The sequence below is a fragment of the Antrostomus carolinensis genome, unplaced genomic scaffold (assembly GCF_000700745.2).
Source record: "Antrostomus carolinensis isolate BGI_N321 unplaced genomic scaffold, ASM70074v2 scaffold22888, whole genome shotgun sequence".
Lineage (NCBI taxonomy): Eukaryota > Metazoa > Chordata > Aves > Caprimulgiformes > Caprimulgidae > Antrostomus > Antrostomus carolinensis.
This window is the reverse complement of record NW_010331316.1, coordinates 1-14,547: the sequence shown is the minus strand read 5'-3', so window position 1 is coordinate 14,547 and position 14,547 is coordinate 1. Positions and strand designations below refer to the sequence as shown.

General features: G+C 43.4%; 1 protein-coding gene across 1 annotated transcript; it reads left to right on the top strand.

Moving 5' to 3' along the window:
- Positions 1-752: 752 nt before the first annotated feature.
- On the top strand, positions 753-1,287 carry LOC104519833 (gallinacin-10). Its single transcript, XM_029086272.1, has 2 exons — positions 753-810; positions 1,151-1,287. The coding sequence occupies exons 1-2, from the start codon at positions 753-755 to the stop codon at positions 1,285-1,287; spliced, it is 195 nt and encodes a 64-aa protein (XP_028942105.1).
- The last annotated feature ends 13,260 nt before the right edge of the window (positions 1,288-14,547 follow it).

The window sequence follows — 14,547 nt, the reverse complement described above, 5'->3', positions numbered from 1 at the left end:
CCCAATTCTCTCCCTTATCCCCTGGGTGGGGAGGAGTGAGGGAACAGTTGTGCTTGGCTGCTAGCCAAGTGCTAGCCCAGTGAAACCAGCACAGGCAAGTGGTGGGCAACTGTCTGGGCAACCTGTGCCAGTGTTTCACCATCCTCATTGTAAAGAATTTCTTCCTTACATCCAGTCTAAATCTCCCCTCTTTTAGTTTAAAACCATCACCCCTTGTCCTATTGCTAAAAATTTATCCCCATCTTTTATATAAGCCCCCTTGAGGTATTGAAAGGCTGCAATGAGATCTCCCCGGAGCCTTCTCTTCTCCAGGGTGAACAACCCCAACTCTCTCAGCCTGTCCTCACAGCAGAGCTGTTCTATTCCTATGATCATTTTTGTGTCCCTCCTCTGGACCCGTTCCAGCAGGTCCATGACCATGTGCCGAGGTCCTTTCTTGAGTTCAGTGGGACTTGGCTAATGGTCACATTGTATAACCGACACGGTCAGTGGAAATTCACCCTTGGGGGTTGCAACATGTTGGCTGCACATTTCATTGCAACCCACGATAAGGGGGATCATAACCAGTCTCCTTTCCAGAAGGGTGGTTGCAGTTACTTATTGACAAAGCACTCAGCCATCAAACTTGCACAATCCCATGGGCCCTATAAATACCAGGTGCCTTTCCTAGTCTCTTCCTCAAACAAATTTCATCCTTCATTGGTCTTTCAGTCACTTTGCAGGAGCACAGAGTCCACAACCGACTGGCAACCATGAGGATCCTCTACCTGCTCTTCGCTATTGTCTTCCTCCTCTTCCAGGCTGCTCCAGGTGAGACTCCTACAAAGAATTAAAAGGCTTGTCAGTAGATGTGTATGCATAGGAGGAAAAAACCAACCATCAACTGACAGGCAAAATCTGATAGAATCATAGACTGGTTTGGGTTGGAAGGCACCTTAAAGCTCATCCAGTTCCAACCCCTCTGCCATCAGCAGGGACACCTTCCACTAGTACTGTCGGGTTGGTGCTATGCAGTGAATGGGACCAAGAATGTCTGTTCTCATGATGGCACACTACCTAAAACAGCAACACATGATTTATTACATATTTATCCTTCATCATTCTAGACTGCAAACTGAGATTTTAATGTCTCTTTAACCACTTCCCACAGGTTCTGCAGATCCTCTTTTTCCTGACACCGCAGAGTGCAGGAGCCAGGGAAATTTCTGCCGTGCTGGAACATGCCCACCCACCTTCGCTGTCTCAGGGTCGTGCCACGGGGGGCTGCTGAAATGCTGTTCAAAGTAAGTGCCACAGGACTGAAAGGCATCAGAGGGTGTTTTTATCCTGCCATTTTATCTACTGTTTCTTTGAATAATGTGCACAACTCCATGGGGCTTGCAGGGTATAGCCATTTGAGAGGAAGTTCAGATGGCAGATGAACATGTAAACATCCTACATGTGTGTTTAAGGAGACAGTTCATTTGGATGGAAGTTTTATATGAGACTAAAAATTCAAGAGGGTCAGAATTTCCCAGAATTCAGTATTTTTCACTGTATTTCAAATGTTGATGTGGGATGAAAAATAAGTTTTTTCAAGGAATTATTAGGAAAATACTTCACAGCATCTTCACCCATCAATGTAGAAACAATATATCCTCCCTCTGTTCTTCTCATTTCCAAAATGACTTAGAAAATTTAATTTTAATGGGGGAAAAATGTTCACAGAACTCTGCTTCTCCTTCCTTCCACCACTGTGCAGCTCTTAGAAAGGTGAAGAGTGAATTTGTCAGAGACTGGAGACCACTGGGTGTGCATTTCACTTTCAACTTTGGAGACCACTAATAATGTCTGTTGTTTCCCTGACAGCAAGATTTTTTTTCTTTCCTTAAGATTTTGACCATGCTTTTGGAGAATGCACTTACATCTAGGATAAAACATATTCCTCAGGCATTTAATTCTTACAATAACTTTGTTCCACTGATGGCCACATGATGATCATGGCCAGCTGCAGTGACTATCACATACACTGAATTCAGTGGCAAATTAAGAGAGGTTCCTGTATCTTCTTATAAAAAAGATGGGTGTGATGACATAACCCATGCCAGCAAGAGATGTTCAGGCAGATCATTGATGTGACTGGAAAGAACCTGATTCAAAATAAAGGGAGAAATCTGTATTTTCTGAATTCTCCAGAACTCCTTATTGTGTTATTTATAGAATTTCCAGGTTTTAAAGGTTCCCAGAAACTGAAGGACATGTGATGAGGTGGCTTTAGGGAAGAAGTTTCATAGGATTTGTTCAGCACATGGAGATCCTCAGCCAGACAGTGGTTTCAGGAAACTCAAGTCATACCAAGAATAGGACGTGTTTGTTTTCAGGAGATTAAGATGCTAAGGAAGCATCCACTTAGGAACTCAGGAAAGTAAATGATACAGAAGCCACCTACTATTAGATGATTTTACAAAGAAATGATGTGATCCCTCAGGCTCTGTGAATGATCACTCTCTTTAGGAAGCAATTTCTCAAATAGAGTGGTAGAAGCAGATGGCAGATCTCCAACATCAAATTTCTATAAGAACATCTCTTAGGCCTGATAAAAGAGGAATTTGTTCTGGGAAAGGAACAAGACCTCTTGAGTTTGGTTCCAGGTGTAATTTTCTACAGAAATACTCTTTCTCAGAAGAATGTGTGTATATGTGATATGGATGGATGTTAATGTACAAGATTAAAACTCTTCCTATTGAGCTGTTAGATTTTCAGCTGGGTTGATCAATACAGCAGTAGAAAAGTTGAAACCAACAGGGTGTTCTGAGGTACAATATAATTTTTTTTTCCAGCTCAGGATTCAAACTACTGAGTTACTTCAAAAAAAATCTTTGCAATTGGACACAAAGAGTTTGATTCAGTAAGCTACGTTGAGATGTTTGAGGTGCCTTGGAGTATTTAAACCATATATACATGTCTAGATAAGATAGCTCATGACCTATGGGTTTTCATTGCTTTTCATTGCTTTTCAGAAAAGATGTCTGGAGGTCAAGCAGATACCCCAGAGCTCCTCAAATGGTGCTAGACTTGTGTGATTCAGTAACTAAATCAAATACCCAATCTTTATTTTGGGGTCAGATAAATCAAAATTTTATTACTAGTGGTAGTATAACTAGTTTTCCAGTGACCATAGTTCTTGTAGACTGGATATCTGCAGACCTAGACATCCAGCACACATGGGGACTCTTCCATGGAGGCATCTAAATGTAGGTTTTTACACCTGTAGGTTGAATCCATCCAGTACATTTATTCTGAAAGGTAATTGAGGCTTTTAGAGATTGAGTCTAAATTACACTTCAGTGAAATAACATGAACCTTTGTAACCTTACAGGGTTGTGGCAGAGTAACAAGAGAAGCCTTTCCTGGGTCAGTGCCCTTATACCAGCAACATTTCCACTGCCTTGAGGAGATGATTTTGATGGATTCCTGCTCTATCTAAACCCTCCTGCAAATAAGCATTAAAAGAAGCTTCCAGAGGGCACATCCTGTTAGCACACCGCTTCTGGAGATCCAGGCTTTTCCTTGCTGAAGTCACTCCCTTTTTTGCTTTTAATACACAAGCCACTTTGTCACCTTGGCCACTTATTCCAGCCTACCTCACGGGGATGTTTGGATGTTCAATCAGTTCAGGCTCATGCAGCTCTTGGAGGATGTGAAGCAATATATATATTATTATTTTATTCACACACAAAAATAAATGTCTTCTTAAACCAATAGCTGTGATCTTTTATTGTTATTAACAGTCATTTTCTCTGTAGCTTTGACTCAAGGCTCATTGAGTCGTGCAGTGCTTTTAAATAAGTAAGTCTATGCAGTGTCACGTATTAGAATCATAGAATCATAGAATGGTTTGGGTTGAAAGGGACCTTAAAGATCATCCAGTTCCAACCCCCCTGCCATCACCAGGGACACCTTCCACTAGACCAGGTGGCTCAAAGCCTCATCCAACCGGGCCTGCAACCCTTCCAGGGAGGGGGCATCCACAACTTCCTTGGGCAACCTGTTCCAGTGTCTGACCACCCTCACAGTGAAGAACTTCTTCCTAATATCTCATCTAAACCTCCCCTCTTTCATCTTAAACCCATTTCCCCTTGTTTTGTCATTACCTGCCCTTATGAAAAGTCCTTCCCCAGCTTTCTTTTAGACCCTTCAGGTACTGGGAGGCCACTATAAGATCTCCCCGGAGCCTTCTCTTCTCCAGGCTGAACAGCCCCAACTCTCTCAGCCTGTCCTCACAGCAGAGCTGCTCCAGCCCTGAGGTCATCCTGGTGGCCTCCTCTGGACTTGTTCTAGCTGCTCCAAGTCTCTCTTGTGTTGGGTATTCCCGAGTGACTGGGTAAAAAGGAATGGCTAAAACAGCAGCCAGTTTTGATGAAGATACTAAACCATTCAGGATGACAAGCCTGAAAGTTGAGTGTGAGGAATTGTATGGGCAACTCTTGATAGTGAGTGATTGGGTGACAAAGTAGCAATCAATAAACACCACTAGTATTGCAAACTTTATATATATATACATATAAATATATATATAACTTCAAGAACATGGTGATGGGGTCTGAACTATCTCTACCCAGAAACATTTGGGGTGATATATAGACTATTTTTGAAAACATCAGACCTGTCTTCAACAGCAGTCATAAAAGTAAATCGAAAGTCCCATTTTATTCATTAGTAAAGATACAGAAATGAGCTCTGTAGTGCTAAAAATGCAAAACCAAGGTGGTTTCCATTGTTCCTCTGAGAGTTACAGTTGCACAGTCAATTTCTTTTCTCCCATCACAACTAGTAATGGAGACAAGAAGTCCATTCTTTGGAGTCAATTTCCTACATCTACCTTGAACAGGTGTTAGGGTAACACAGGGCTAATTTAATCCATGTGCATTAGAAAAAGACTAGGAGTTTCCCCATGGCACTGGAGTCTATTTTTAAGCAGTTTAATTTGAAGCTGTATCAAGCCAAAGAAAGGGATGGTCCTTCCCCACAACTGTAGCCTTTTTTTAAAGAAAATTATATCTAAAGAGTCTAAAAAGAGCCCCAGTCTAAACCACAAAGGAAATGCAGAAATCAAAAAGGTCAAATGAACACAGAGGTTGTGCAGCATTTTATTTCCTTCTTCTTGTCTTTACTTCCTCATTAAAAGCTTGTTAGTCTGAAGAGGACAACGACCAAATTTTCCAGTTATGTTGGAAATATCCTGCACCAGGTTTCTATCAGCTGTATTTGTGTAAGAAAAAAAAAACCTCTTGACTTCTGCAGCTTTGGATCTGTCAAATGAGGCTGGATCACTTTCTTCTAAATCAGCAGCTACAACAGAACCATATTCTGTATCAAGCGACACCAAAGGACCACAGATTCCACCTGCTTCTGTGGATTCTCAGACAGAGAAGGCTTGAGGATGTAGCAGGAACCCATGTTTCATGCTGCCCTGAGTCATCTGCCTGACTGGAGTAACCTTCCCTTTATATCAGCAACTAAAAAGTCTAGAGAAAGTTTTCTGGTGAAATGGAAGACTACTCACCAGATCTCTTGGCCTCCAAAATAAGACAGTTATGTACCAAGAACTGTTCCTGGTCTAGGCTAATTCTTGAACCATGCCCAAAATTTGTTCAGGAGATGTCTAACTGACCCATTCCTAAGCTACAGCAAAGATACTGATAACATTTAAACAACACACTAAACACTTGGCAAGCATGTCTCACTGCCCATAACTTGGTCCAGTTCAATTTATTACTACAGACATGGCTGATCTGTTCTCCATCCCTCAAGTTTCTCCGGAAAAAAAATCTCTGGTATTAGGTCTGCATAAATTCAGGACAGATTGAGCCTCAGATTTCCCTCCTGTCCCAACAAAACACATCTCTAGTGTATAAGTCATAGAGATGTTACTCCAAATAGGATTGTCTCCACTTCTCTCTCTAGATGCTGCACTTCATATCCACCAAGGTCTTTTGTTTCACCCCAGCAGCCACCCTCACTGCCATACACAGGTAACAACTTCAGGCTCATTCTCCCATTTTTGCCCAATTTTTATGGAGCCTTTTGAGTCTATCTCACCTCTGCACTCTCCATGTCCCCAAGTGGAGCCTGGGGTTGGCTTCATCCAGGATGGCTCACACAGGATGGACCTGCTTCTCATATACTAGTTTTCTATTCCTGTCTCTCTGCACTGACCACTAAGACTTCTTCCCAAGAAATTCCTCATCCCATTTGTATTGAGAACTTCCCTTCTAGGACATCAGTGTTTTTTTTTCCCTTGGAGGGCTGGCAGGAAGGAAACAGGAACCAAACTCTGCGATAGTGCAGCTCAAGCTATGGGAGAAAAGAGATGTCCTGTTTGGTGTACAACTTCCAAAGCTAATGCAGAACCTCAGAAAATCTCCCCCTTGATCACCAGCAGAATGGATCAGTTTTCAAAATGATAACGAGGATACGAACTTACCAAAAATTTTCTGATCAGTGATTTTCTCCCCTCACAGCTCTCTTTCATGGCAGGGACCTAGATTGAAGATGGTCTCATGACTGATCTTAGACAGGCACTTCAGTCACTAGAACTGGAGTTCCCCCACTGAAACCTAGTTTCATGCATGAGCAGCCTCCAGCAAGTGCTCCAGCAATGGAACAAACGCTATGTACCTTCTGCCCACTGTCGTCTTCATTGTGTCTGTAAATTTCTGTGTCTCTCACCATCACCTTTTGCTTGTGCTTAACTTTGGGACAGGGGAACTCGTCATCATTGCTTGTTGACACTTGTTTATTTACTCCTAGCCCATAGGAGATGTTCACTAAATAAATTTTCTCCTTCTGTTCTGGCAGATTAATTGCTCATCAGTTGTGATTAAAAGCAGTGACTCTGTTTCAGGTCCAAAGACACAGAATCACAAAATCACAGAATCACAGAATCACAGAATCACAGAATTGGGGATTGGAAGGGACCTCGAAAGATCATCTAGTCCAATCCCCCTGCTGGAGCAGGAACCTAAATGAGATCACATAGAAAGGCGTCCAGGTGGGTCTTGAATGTCTTCAGAGAAGGAGACTCCACACCCTCCCTGGGCAGCCTGTTCCTGTGCTCCATCACCCTCACTGTAAAGAAGTTTCTTCTGGAGTTTGATGAAGACATTTGCACTCCTGTCCCCACAGCTCAGGAAAGAGATCACAAGTGTCCATTGCCCAATCTGAAAAGACCAACAAGAAACCAATAAACCCCCTGAAGGAAGAGTGAGCCAAAGTGATGAATTTACTCTTTCTGGGTGACAAATTGTTGTTTCTGCACAAGGACAGAATTTTATAGAATCACAGAATCATAGAATCATAGAATGGTTTGGGTTGGAAGGGACCTTCAAGATCATCCAGTTCCAACCCCCCTGCCATCAGCAGGGACACCTTCCACTAGACCAGGTTGCTCAAAGCCTCATCCAGCCTGGCCTTGAACACTTCCAGGGAGGGGGCATCCACTCAATTCTGACTCACTCCTTTGCTACCAGGTCAAATAACTCTAACAGACACCTCAAGATCAACAGCTTTTCATCAGTAACAGCTCTACTGCTTCTCTGTACGCTGGTGACTGTTTGCCAGCATCTTCTCCTGGTCCTTAAGGAGAAGGAAGAGGTGGGGTACCAGTGCCAAGCAGTCTTCAAGGAGGCTGTTATCACCCCAGGGGTATTGATCTATCCATGAAGGGAGCCTGGACCTGGGACAAGCATTGCTGCCACTCTCCAGCTGGAGCTGAGGGAGGGAGTTGAGGAAGATAGAACTGTTCCCCCTTTTCTTCCCTCTCCCCGACATTGTTTGGTTCCAAAGAGCATTGAACAACATGTGACAGCATGTGTCAACCTCAGCAGGGTTTGCTCAGCAGCTTCACTCCCCAAAACAAACACCCCAGCCCCTCGTGCTGCCTGGGACAAGCAGGAGGAGAATTATGCAAGGAGTAGACAAGCCTATTTTCCTTCTCCATTAAATCCTGTTATTTTGCAAGCAAACTTCACCCTTGGTGGTTTCCTTATGGCTGGTCATGTTTTATGATCATGCCCTGCCCCTTTCTTTCCCTCTTTCTGGCCGTGCTCTGTTTTCAGAAATGAAGCTGACGGTTCATGTGGATGAGTTGCCTGTCTGAAACCTTGAACTGGTGCACAGAATAGTTTGGGTTGTGGGGTTGTGTCTATGTCCTATCTCATAGATAAGAAATCAAGGAGTTGGTCAATGCTCTCTAAAACTTGCTTAAAATAAATTTCCAGCAGACACACAGACACAGAATGTTTTAATATAACAGACTGACTCCTCAAAACCTCTTTTCCCATATTCAGGGGGAAAACAGAGGAGAGATGATAGAAAGTTCCTTCCTTGTCCACTACCTGAAGCAAAAGGAGGAGGTAACACAGTACAGAACACAACAAAGTGCAAATGACTTCACCTCCTGTACCTCTCATCTCCACAGATGGGGTTGGTGAAGACACCAACTGTAAAACCAACAGCCCATTTAAGCACCTGTGTCTCTGCCTCAAGGATGTGTTTGAAAACACATGACCTTTCCCTAGACCACAACTGCCCACCCCAGTTATCACAGCTCCTTGGCAGAGATCTGAAGCTTCGTTTTCTCATCACTTTCCCAAAGAGTTTAATCACAGTAACCCACCACTGTCAGTCTGGGAGGTGCAAGGAGAGGTAGATGTGGGCTTGATACCCAAAAGTATCTTTTGGGTGTTGTGTCCATCACATGAGACAGAGAGATATGAGGCTTCCCCTCCTTCCCTTGGACCTCAGGGGGCCATGACAATGCTGCCAGGCCTGTCTGTCGTGCCAGCAGTACATAGTTGCCCAGCTTGCTGAGCAGGGACAAATGTTCACAGAATCATAGAATCACAGACTGGTGGGGGTTGGAAGGGATCTCAGGAGATCATCCAGTCCGACCCCCCTGACAAAGCAGGTTCCCTACGCACAGGATCACATCCAGGTGGGTTTGAAACATCTCCAGAGATGGAGACTCCACAGCCTCTCTGGGCAGCCTGTCCCAGGGCTCTGGCACCCTCACAGGAAAGAAGTTTTTCCTCATCTTCAGATGGAACTTCTTGTATTCCAGTTTTTGTCCACTGCACCTTGCCATATCGTTGGGCATCACTGAGAAGAGTCTCTCAACAACCTCTCTTTAGGTATTGATCAGCATTGATAAGATCCCCTCTCACTCTGCTCTTCTCCAGGCTGAACAGACCCAGATATTTCAGCCTTTCCTCATCAGAGAGGTGCTCCAGTCTCCTGAAACATGAAGGAGAATTTTTCTGCTTTGCCACTTGTGTCATCTTGCCCCTCCTCTGCTCTCCACTGTAAAGAACATTTTTGTTTATTTCTAAAATCCTAGTCCTGATATATGTGTGGGGTTTTTTTTCACAAACTGAAGCACCCACTTCATGCCCTACACTCAATTTGTAGCAGCCAGTTTACCAGACACAGACCTCTCTGCCCTCTGCGTGCAGACGTAGCTCACCTCCTGCTGTTGCTCTCCGTCTCTTCATTCTGCTGCTCTCACTGAAGCAGTAAAAAATTAAGCACCCTCATGACTTGATTTCATTAATGATTCTTGGCTTATACTGTTTGTCTGAAAAAAAAAACCCACACTTGCAGTTCTCATGTGTCTCAGGAGTGGCATTTCTTGGAGACAAGCACAAGTATTAAGAGTGCTGTATAAAGCTCTGGTGACCCTTCCTCTGATCCACCTTATATATGACTGATCCTTCACAAGCTTGAAAAAAATTTTCAGGTTTGGTTTTGTTTTGTTTTTTTTTTCCCCAGGTACAGAAAAAGATTACAAGGTGATAAGACATCTGGAAACATCACACGCAAGTAGACTTGGTATGTTGAATCTACAAGATCAGAAAGAAAAATATGAGTCTCTTTGTAACCATGACAGGAATGTGACTATCAATAAGGGAAAATGGCATTAAACCAAAGTAATTTGGGGCAGAGAATCAGTAGGATTAGACTCTCCACGAAGACCAGACATTGGTGGTTCCAACCATCAGATTGGGGTATGGGAATACAGAGCCTGTAGCAGCAGTGAGCAACACAACCTCAGCATTTTCAAATCAGAGCTTAGCTGATTGCTGAAAGGGGATTGGAGTGGAGTCTTCTCTGTTAGCACATCACAACAAACAGTGGTGCCCAGTCCTTTCTGTCTAGTGACTTCTTCTTCAAGGATTGGTACAAATTCATGGCTAAAATCACAAATATAAGATGCAGAGAGTAACTGAGCTCTGAACAATGCTGAAGAACACGTGGGAGAATGGAGCTACTACCACATCTGCAGATTTCATAGCCAGGAAGGGGAATGTCCACAACCTTTTCATTCCCACCCTGCTTTCTTCAGTTGCAGCCCTACAACTCCAATCCAAGCAAGGACTGAAGCTCTGAGCCTTCCCCACGTTTGAGGGTCTGTTGCCTCCTTGTTTCATGCAGTCTTGCAGGCCAGCTGCCCTGCCTTTTCCTACTAACTGGGGGGAGGACAGCCTGTCACAAGACCATGGCCAAGAGCCATGGAGCATCAGCAATTTTGCGTGGTTTACAGTAGTGCAGATCACAGGAACCCACCTCCTTCCTCCTCCAATCCTGTGTCCTCTCTGGGTGCAACCCACCAGTTGGCACAGGACATGTGAGCACAGAACAATTTGGCTGCTCAGGTCAGCTAGAGTGATGTGGTCATTGCTCAGGTCAGCTAGCATGATGTGGTCATTGCTCAGGTCAGGCATCTTCCAATGTAATAGGTTGCAACACCTTCATACATCACCAGTCTCTATAGTAACAGGGCAATGAACTTGCTGTTCTTCAGACCACCACTCCTCCACCCACCTCGTTCTCTGCACTGCTCCACCCCAGAGCCTTTATAAACACAGGGACTTGCTATCTTCTGCCTCGAACATCAGCTTCCATCCATCTTCGAGTGTCTTCACACCACTACCGGCTGGCAATCATGAGAATTCTTTTCTTCCTTGTTGCTGTTCTCTTCTTCCTCTTCCAGGCTGCTCCAGGTAAGACTGAAAATAGGTGAGATGGAGGCTAAAAGGGTGCATGGGCAGAGAAGACTTTTAAAGTCCAGTGCTGAGGTTCAGATAACCTCTGTGCTCTTGGACTCCATAACTTTCATATTAGAAGTCTCCTTCCCTAGTTATAGTCCTAATCTTTAAGTTCTTGAGTCGAGTTCATTGATAGTCTTCCTGATGGCCTCTTGCTAGCATCTTGCCTTCCAGTTGCATGGTGAAGTGATGGAAAAGAGATGCTCCTGTGTATTCAGGCAATTCTTAGGCTGATACTTCAAACACCACCCTGCAAATTGAGAGCTTTGCCTTCTCACATTCGCAGCTTCAACTCCTGACTATGTATTCTAGATTAGTAGACTTCTTATATTTTTGGAAAAAAAGTAGTTGTGACTGTGGGGCTTTACCTGAACTGTGCTCTCCATTTGCATTAAGAGGGTTTGGAGCACATGCATCATTCTAGGTTGTTTGGGGGACTTAGAGAAGTTTAAACTATCTCCATTCCTGCTTTGGTTCACAATAGACTCAAATTTATACTTACTTTCCTAGGTGAGCAAATGTCTGTGTACTCAATGAAGAAATGTAGAACCGCTTAGACCAAAAGCAGGCACTGGTAGGAGCTTTAGACAAAGCCTGCACTGATTGCTTCTGGATTGATTTCTTGGACTTTTCATATTTTATGCATCATGAAAAGTATTGTTGATTTCAAACCAAACTATGGCCCCTGAGATGGTCTCAGGGCTGGTGCAATTTCAGTAGAGTCTCTGGGAAAGGGCAATAAGTTATTTTGAGAAGAAAAGGCTCCGGGGAGACATCATTGTGATCTTCCAGTACTTGAAGGGAGCTTATAAACAGGAGGGAGAGTGACTTTTCACATGGCCAGATAGTGATAGGACAAGGGGAAATGGTTTTAAACTAACAAAGGAAGATTTAGGTTGGATATTAGGAGGAAATTTTTCACCCAGAGGGTGGTGAGGCACTGGAACAGGTTGCCCAAAGAAGCTGTGGATGCCCCATCCCTGGAGGCATTCAAGGCCAGGTTAGTTGGGGCCCTGGGCAGCTTGATCTAGTGGTTGGCAACCCTGTCCACAGAAGGAGGGTTGGAACTAGACGATCTTTAAGGTCCCTTCCAACCCAAACCATTCCATGATTCTATGATTTTATATCTCCACATAAAGACCTATGCACAGACAAGACCCATAACGCTATAAGGCCTTTTAGTTTAGGAGACAAGGGAAACCAAGGTCTAATGATGTCCTTAAGATCAGCTGAGTGAAATCAACAACACACAGTCCTTGAATAATATGTGATTAAGAGAAAAGACTTGAGAACCACTAGGATAAATTAGTTGAAATGTGGTAGTTCTAATTCTGAATACAGTCTACATGCTTTTCAAATTAAGGATAGAGTCCAGTTGAACTGTGGGTTGGGCTAGGCACAGAAAGCACTGGGTAAGATGATTGGGTTTTTGCTTAGCAAGAAGTTGGGTCAATTGAAAAAGGTCTTTTCTGCCTTTTAAGTGACAGATATACAAGGTTCCATCCATTTAAAATATATATTAAAAAACCCCACAATTTGAATCTCAGGCTGAAGATCCCAGTGGAAATAGGTAATAGACTGGAAATCCTCTGAACCCAGACTTGGAGCTGGCTTTGCAGCTGGGATAAGCCTGGGCAGATCCTCTGGTGATGGTGGATCTGCAGTCTTTGCCACCACTTGAATATTTGGCCCTTCAGTTCTGAACGTACCAGCACAATGAAGCCAGCATAGCATCTGGCTAAATCATATCAACACTAGCAACAACAGTCTCTAACTTTATTTTACACCATATATTTAAGTATATAAAACATTTCAGTTGGGCAAATGTTAGTTCCATTGGTCAGACTGTGACTAAGAACTATTTTTTGTGAAGTTTTATAGAATCATAGAATCATAGAATGGTTTGGGTTGGAAGGGACCTTAAAGATCATCTAGTTCCAACCCCCCTGCCATCAGCAGGGACACCTTCCACTAGACCACGTTGCTCAAAGCCTCATCCAGCTTGGCCTTAAACACTTCCAGGGAGGGGGCATCTACAACTTCCTTGGGCAACCTGTTCCAATGTCTGACCACCCTCACAGTGAAAAACTTCTTCCTAATATCTCATCTAAACCTCCCCTCTTTCAGCTTAAACCCATTTCCCCTTGTTTTGTCATTAACTGCCCTTATGAAAAGTCCTTCCCCAGCTTTCTTGCAGGCCCCCTTCAGGTATTGGAAGGCTGCTATAAGATCTCCTCGGAGCCTTCTCTTCTGTGTTAGCTGTACGACATTTTACGTGGTGAGACAGTGCACAGGTTTCCTGTGAGCACGCTGGCAATGCTCAGTGCATCCTGTGAGGAAGCTCTTCAAAGTAGGAGATAACGGTTATGAGTCATAAATAGGCTTTATATTTGCTGAAGCTTGAAGTGAAAGTTTGAAGAAACTCAGTGAGTTTTTATTTTAATATCATCACTTTTTTTTTTTTCTGAGAGTAATGTGAGATTAATTTTAAATATAGATTTTTCTGTTTCCTACGGCTTTTTTTACACAACGTAGTATTTCTAAGTGGAACTGGAATAACAACCACATGTCTCCAGGAGAAATATTAAGGAAGCAGTTATCTTCAGGTCATTATTAATTGGGCAGATGGTCTCTCCATGTTAGTGTTACAACCTGCTCCTCTGGTTAGTTTGCATTTCATATGGATGGAAAGATCTTGAGAAGGTTTGATCAGGTTACCCCGATCACCAACCAGACAATGTGTCAGGTATCCACATACCACACCAGGTAAATCTGATGGTGTAATTCTCCAATCCTCTACCTTGACCAATTAAATTGAATTTTCCTTTGGGGTTTGGGGTTGGTTTTTTTTCAGCTTACAGCCAAGAAGCTGCTGACACTTTAGCATGCCGACAAAACCGGGGCTCCTGCTCGTTTGTGGCATGCTCTGCTCCTCTGGTTGACATTGGGACCTGCCGTGGTGGAAAGCTGAAGTGCTGCAAATGGTAAGACAAATTCCTCCAAATTTACTCCTCAGTAAGAGTGAACAGACTTATTGGGCTTTTTCTAATTTTGGCAGGAAATAGGCCACCTTCTGCAGCCCCTGATGGACTCCAACAACCCCTTTAATTGCTGGGTTTTGTGTCTGGTAACAAAAAAGCAAAGTCTTGTGGTGTCAAAAAATGCCACCAGTCTGCTTTCTCTGAAAAACCACAGGGAGAAGTTGATGATGAACAGGAAGGAACATGGAGTTGTCACATCTAGTGTTGTTAATACCATATTGATAATAACTTCTTCCATCATGAGTCTGGTACCAGGATAGAACCAGCTCGTGCTCAAACTCTGCCTTTACTAAGCAGGGTGGGTGGACACAATTGACTTGAATCAGTCAGTTCTGAGGAATCCTCCTCAATTCACACAGGCAGCAGCGTGGAGCTTGGCACAAAAAATAAAATAATAATAAAATAAAATAAAATAAAAT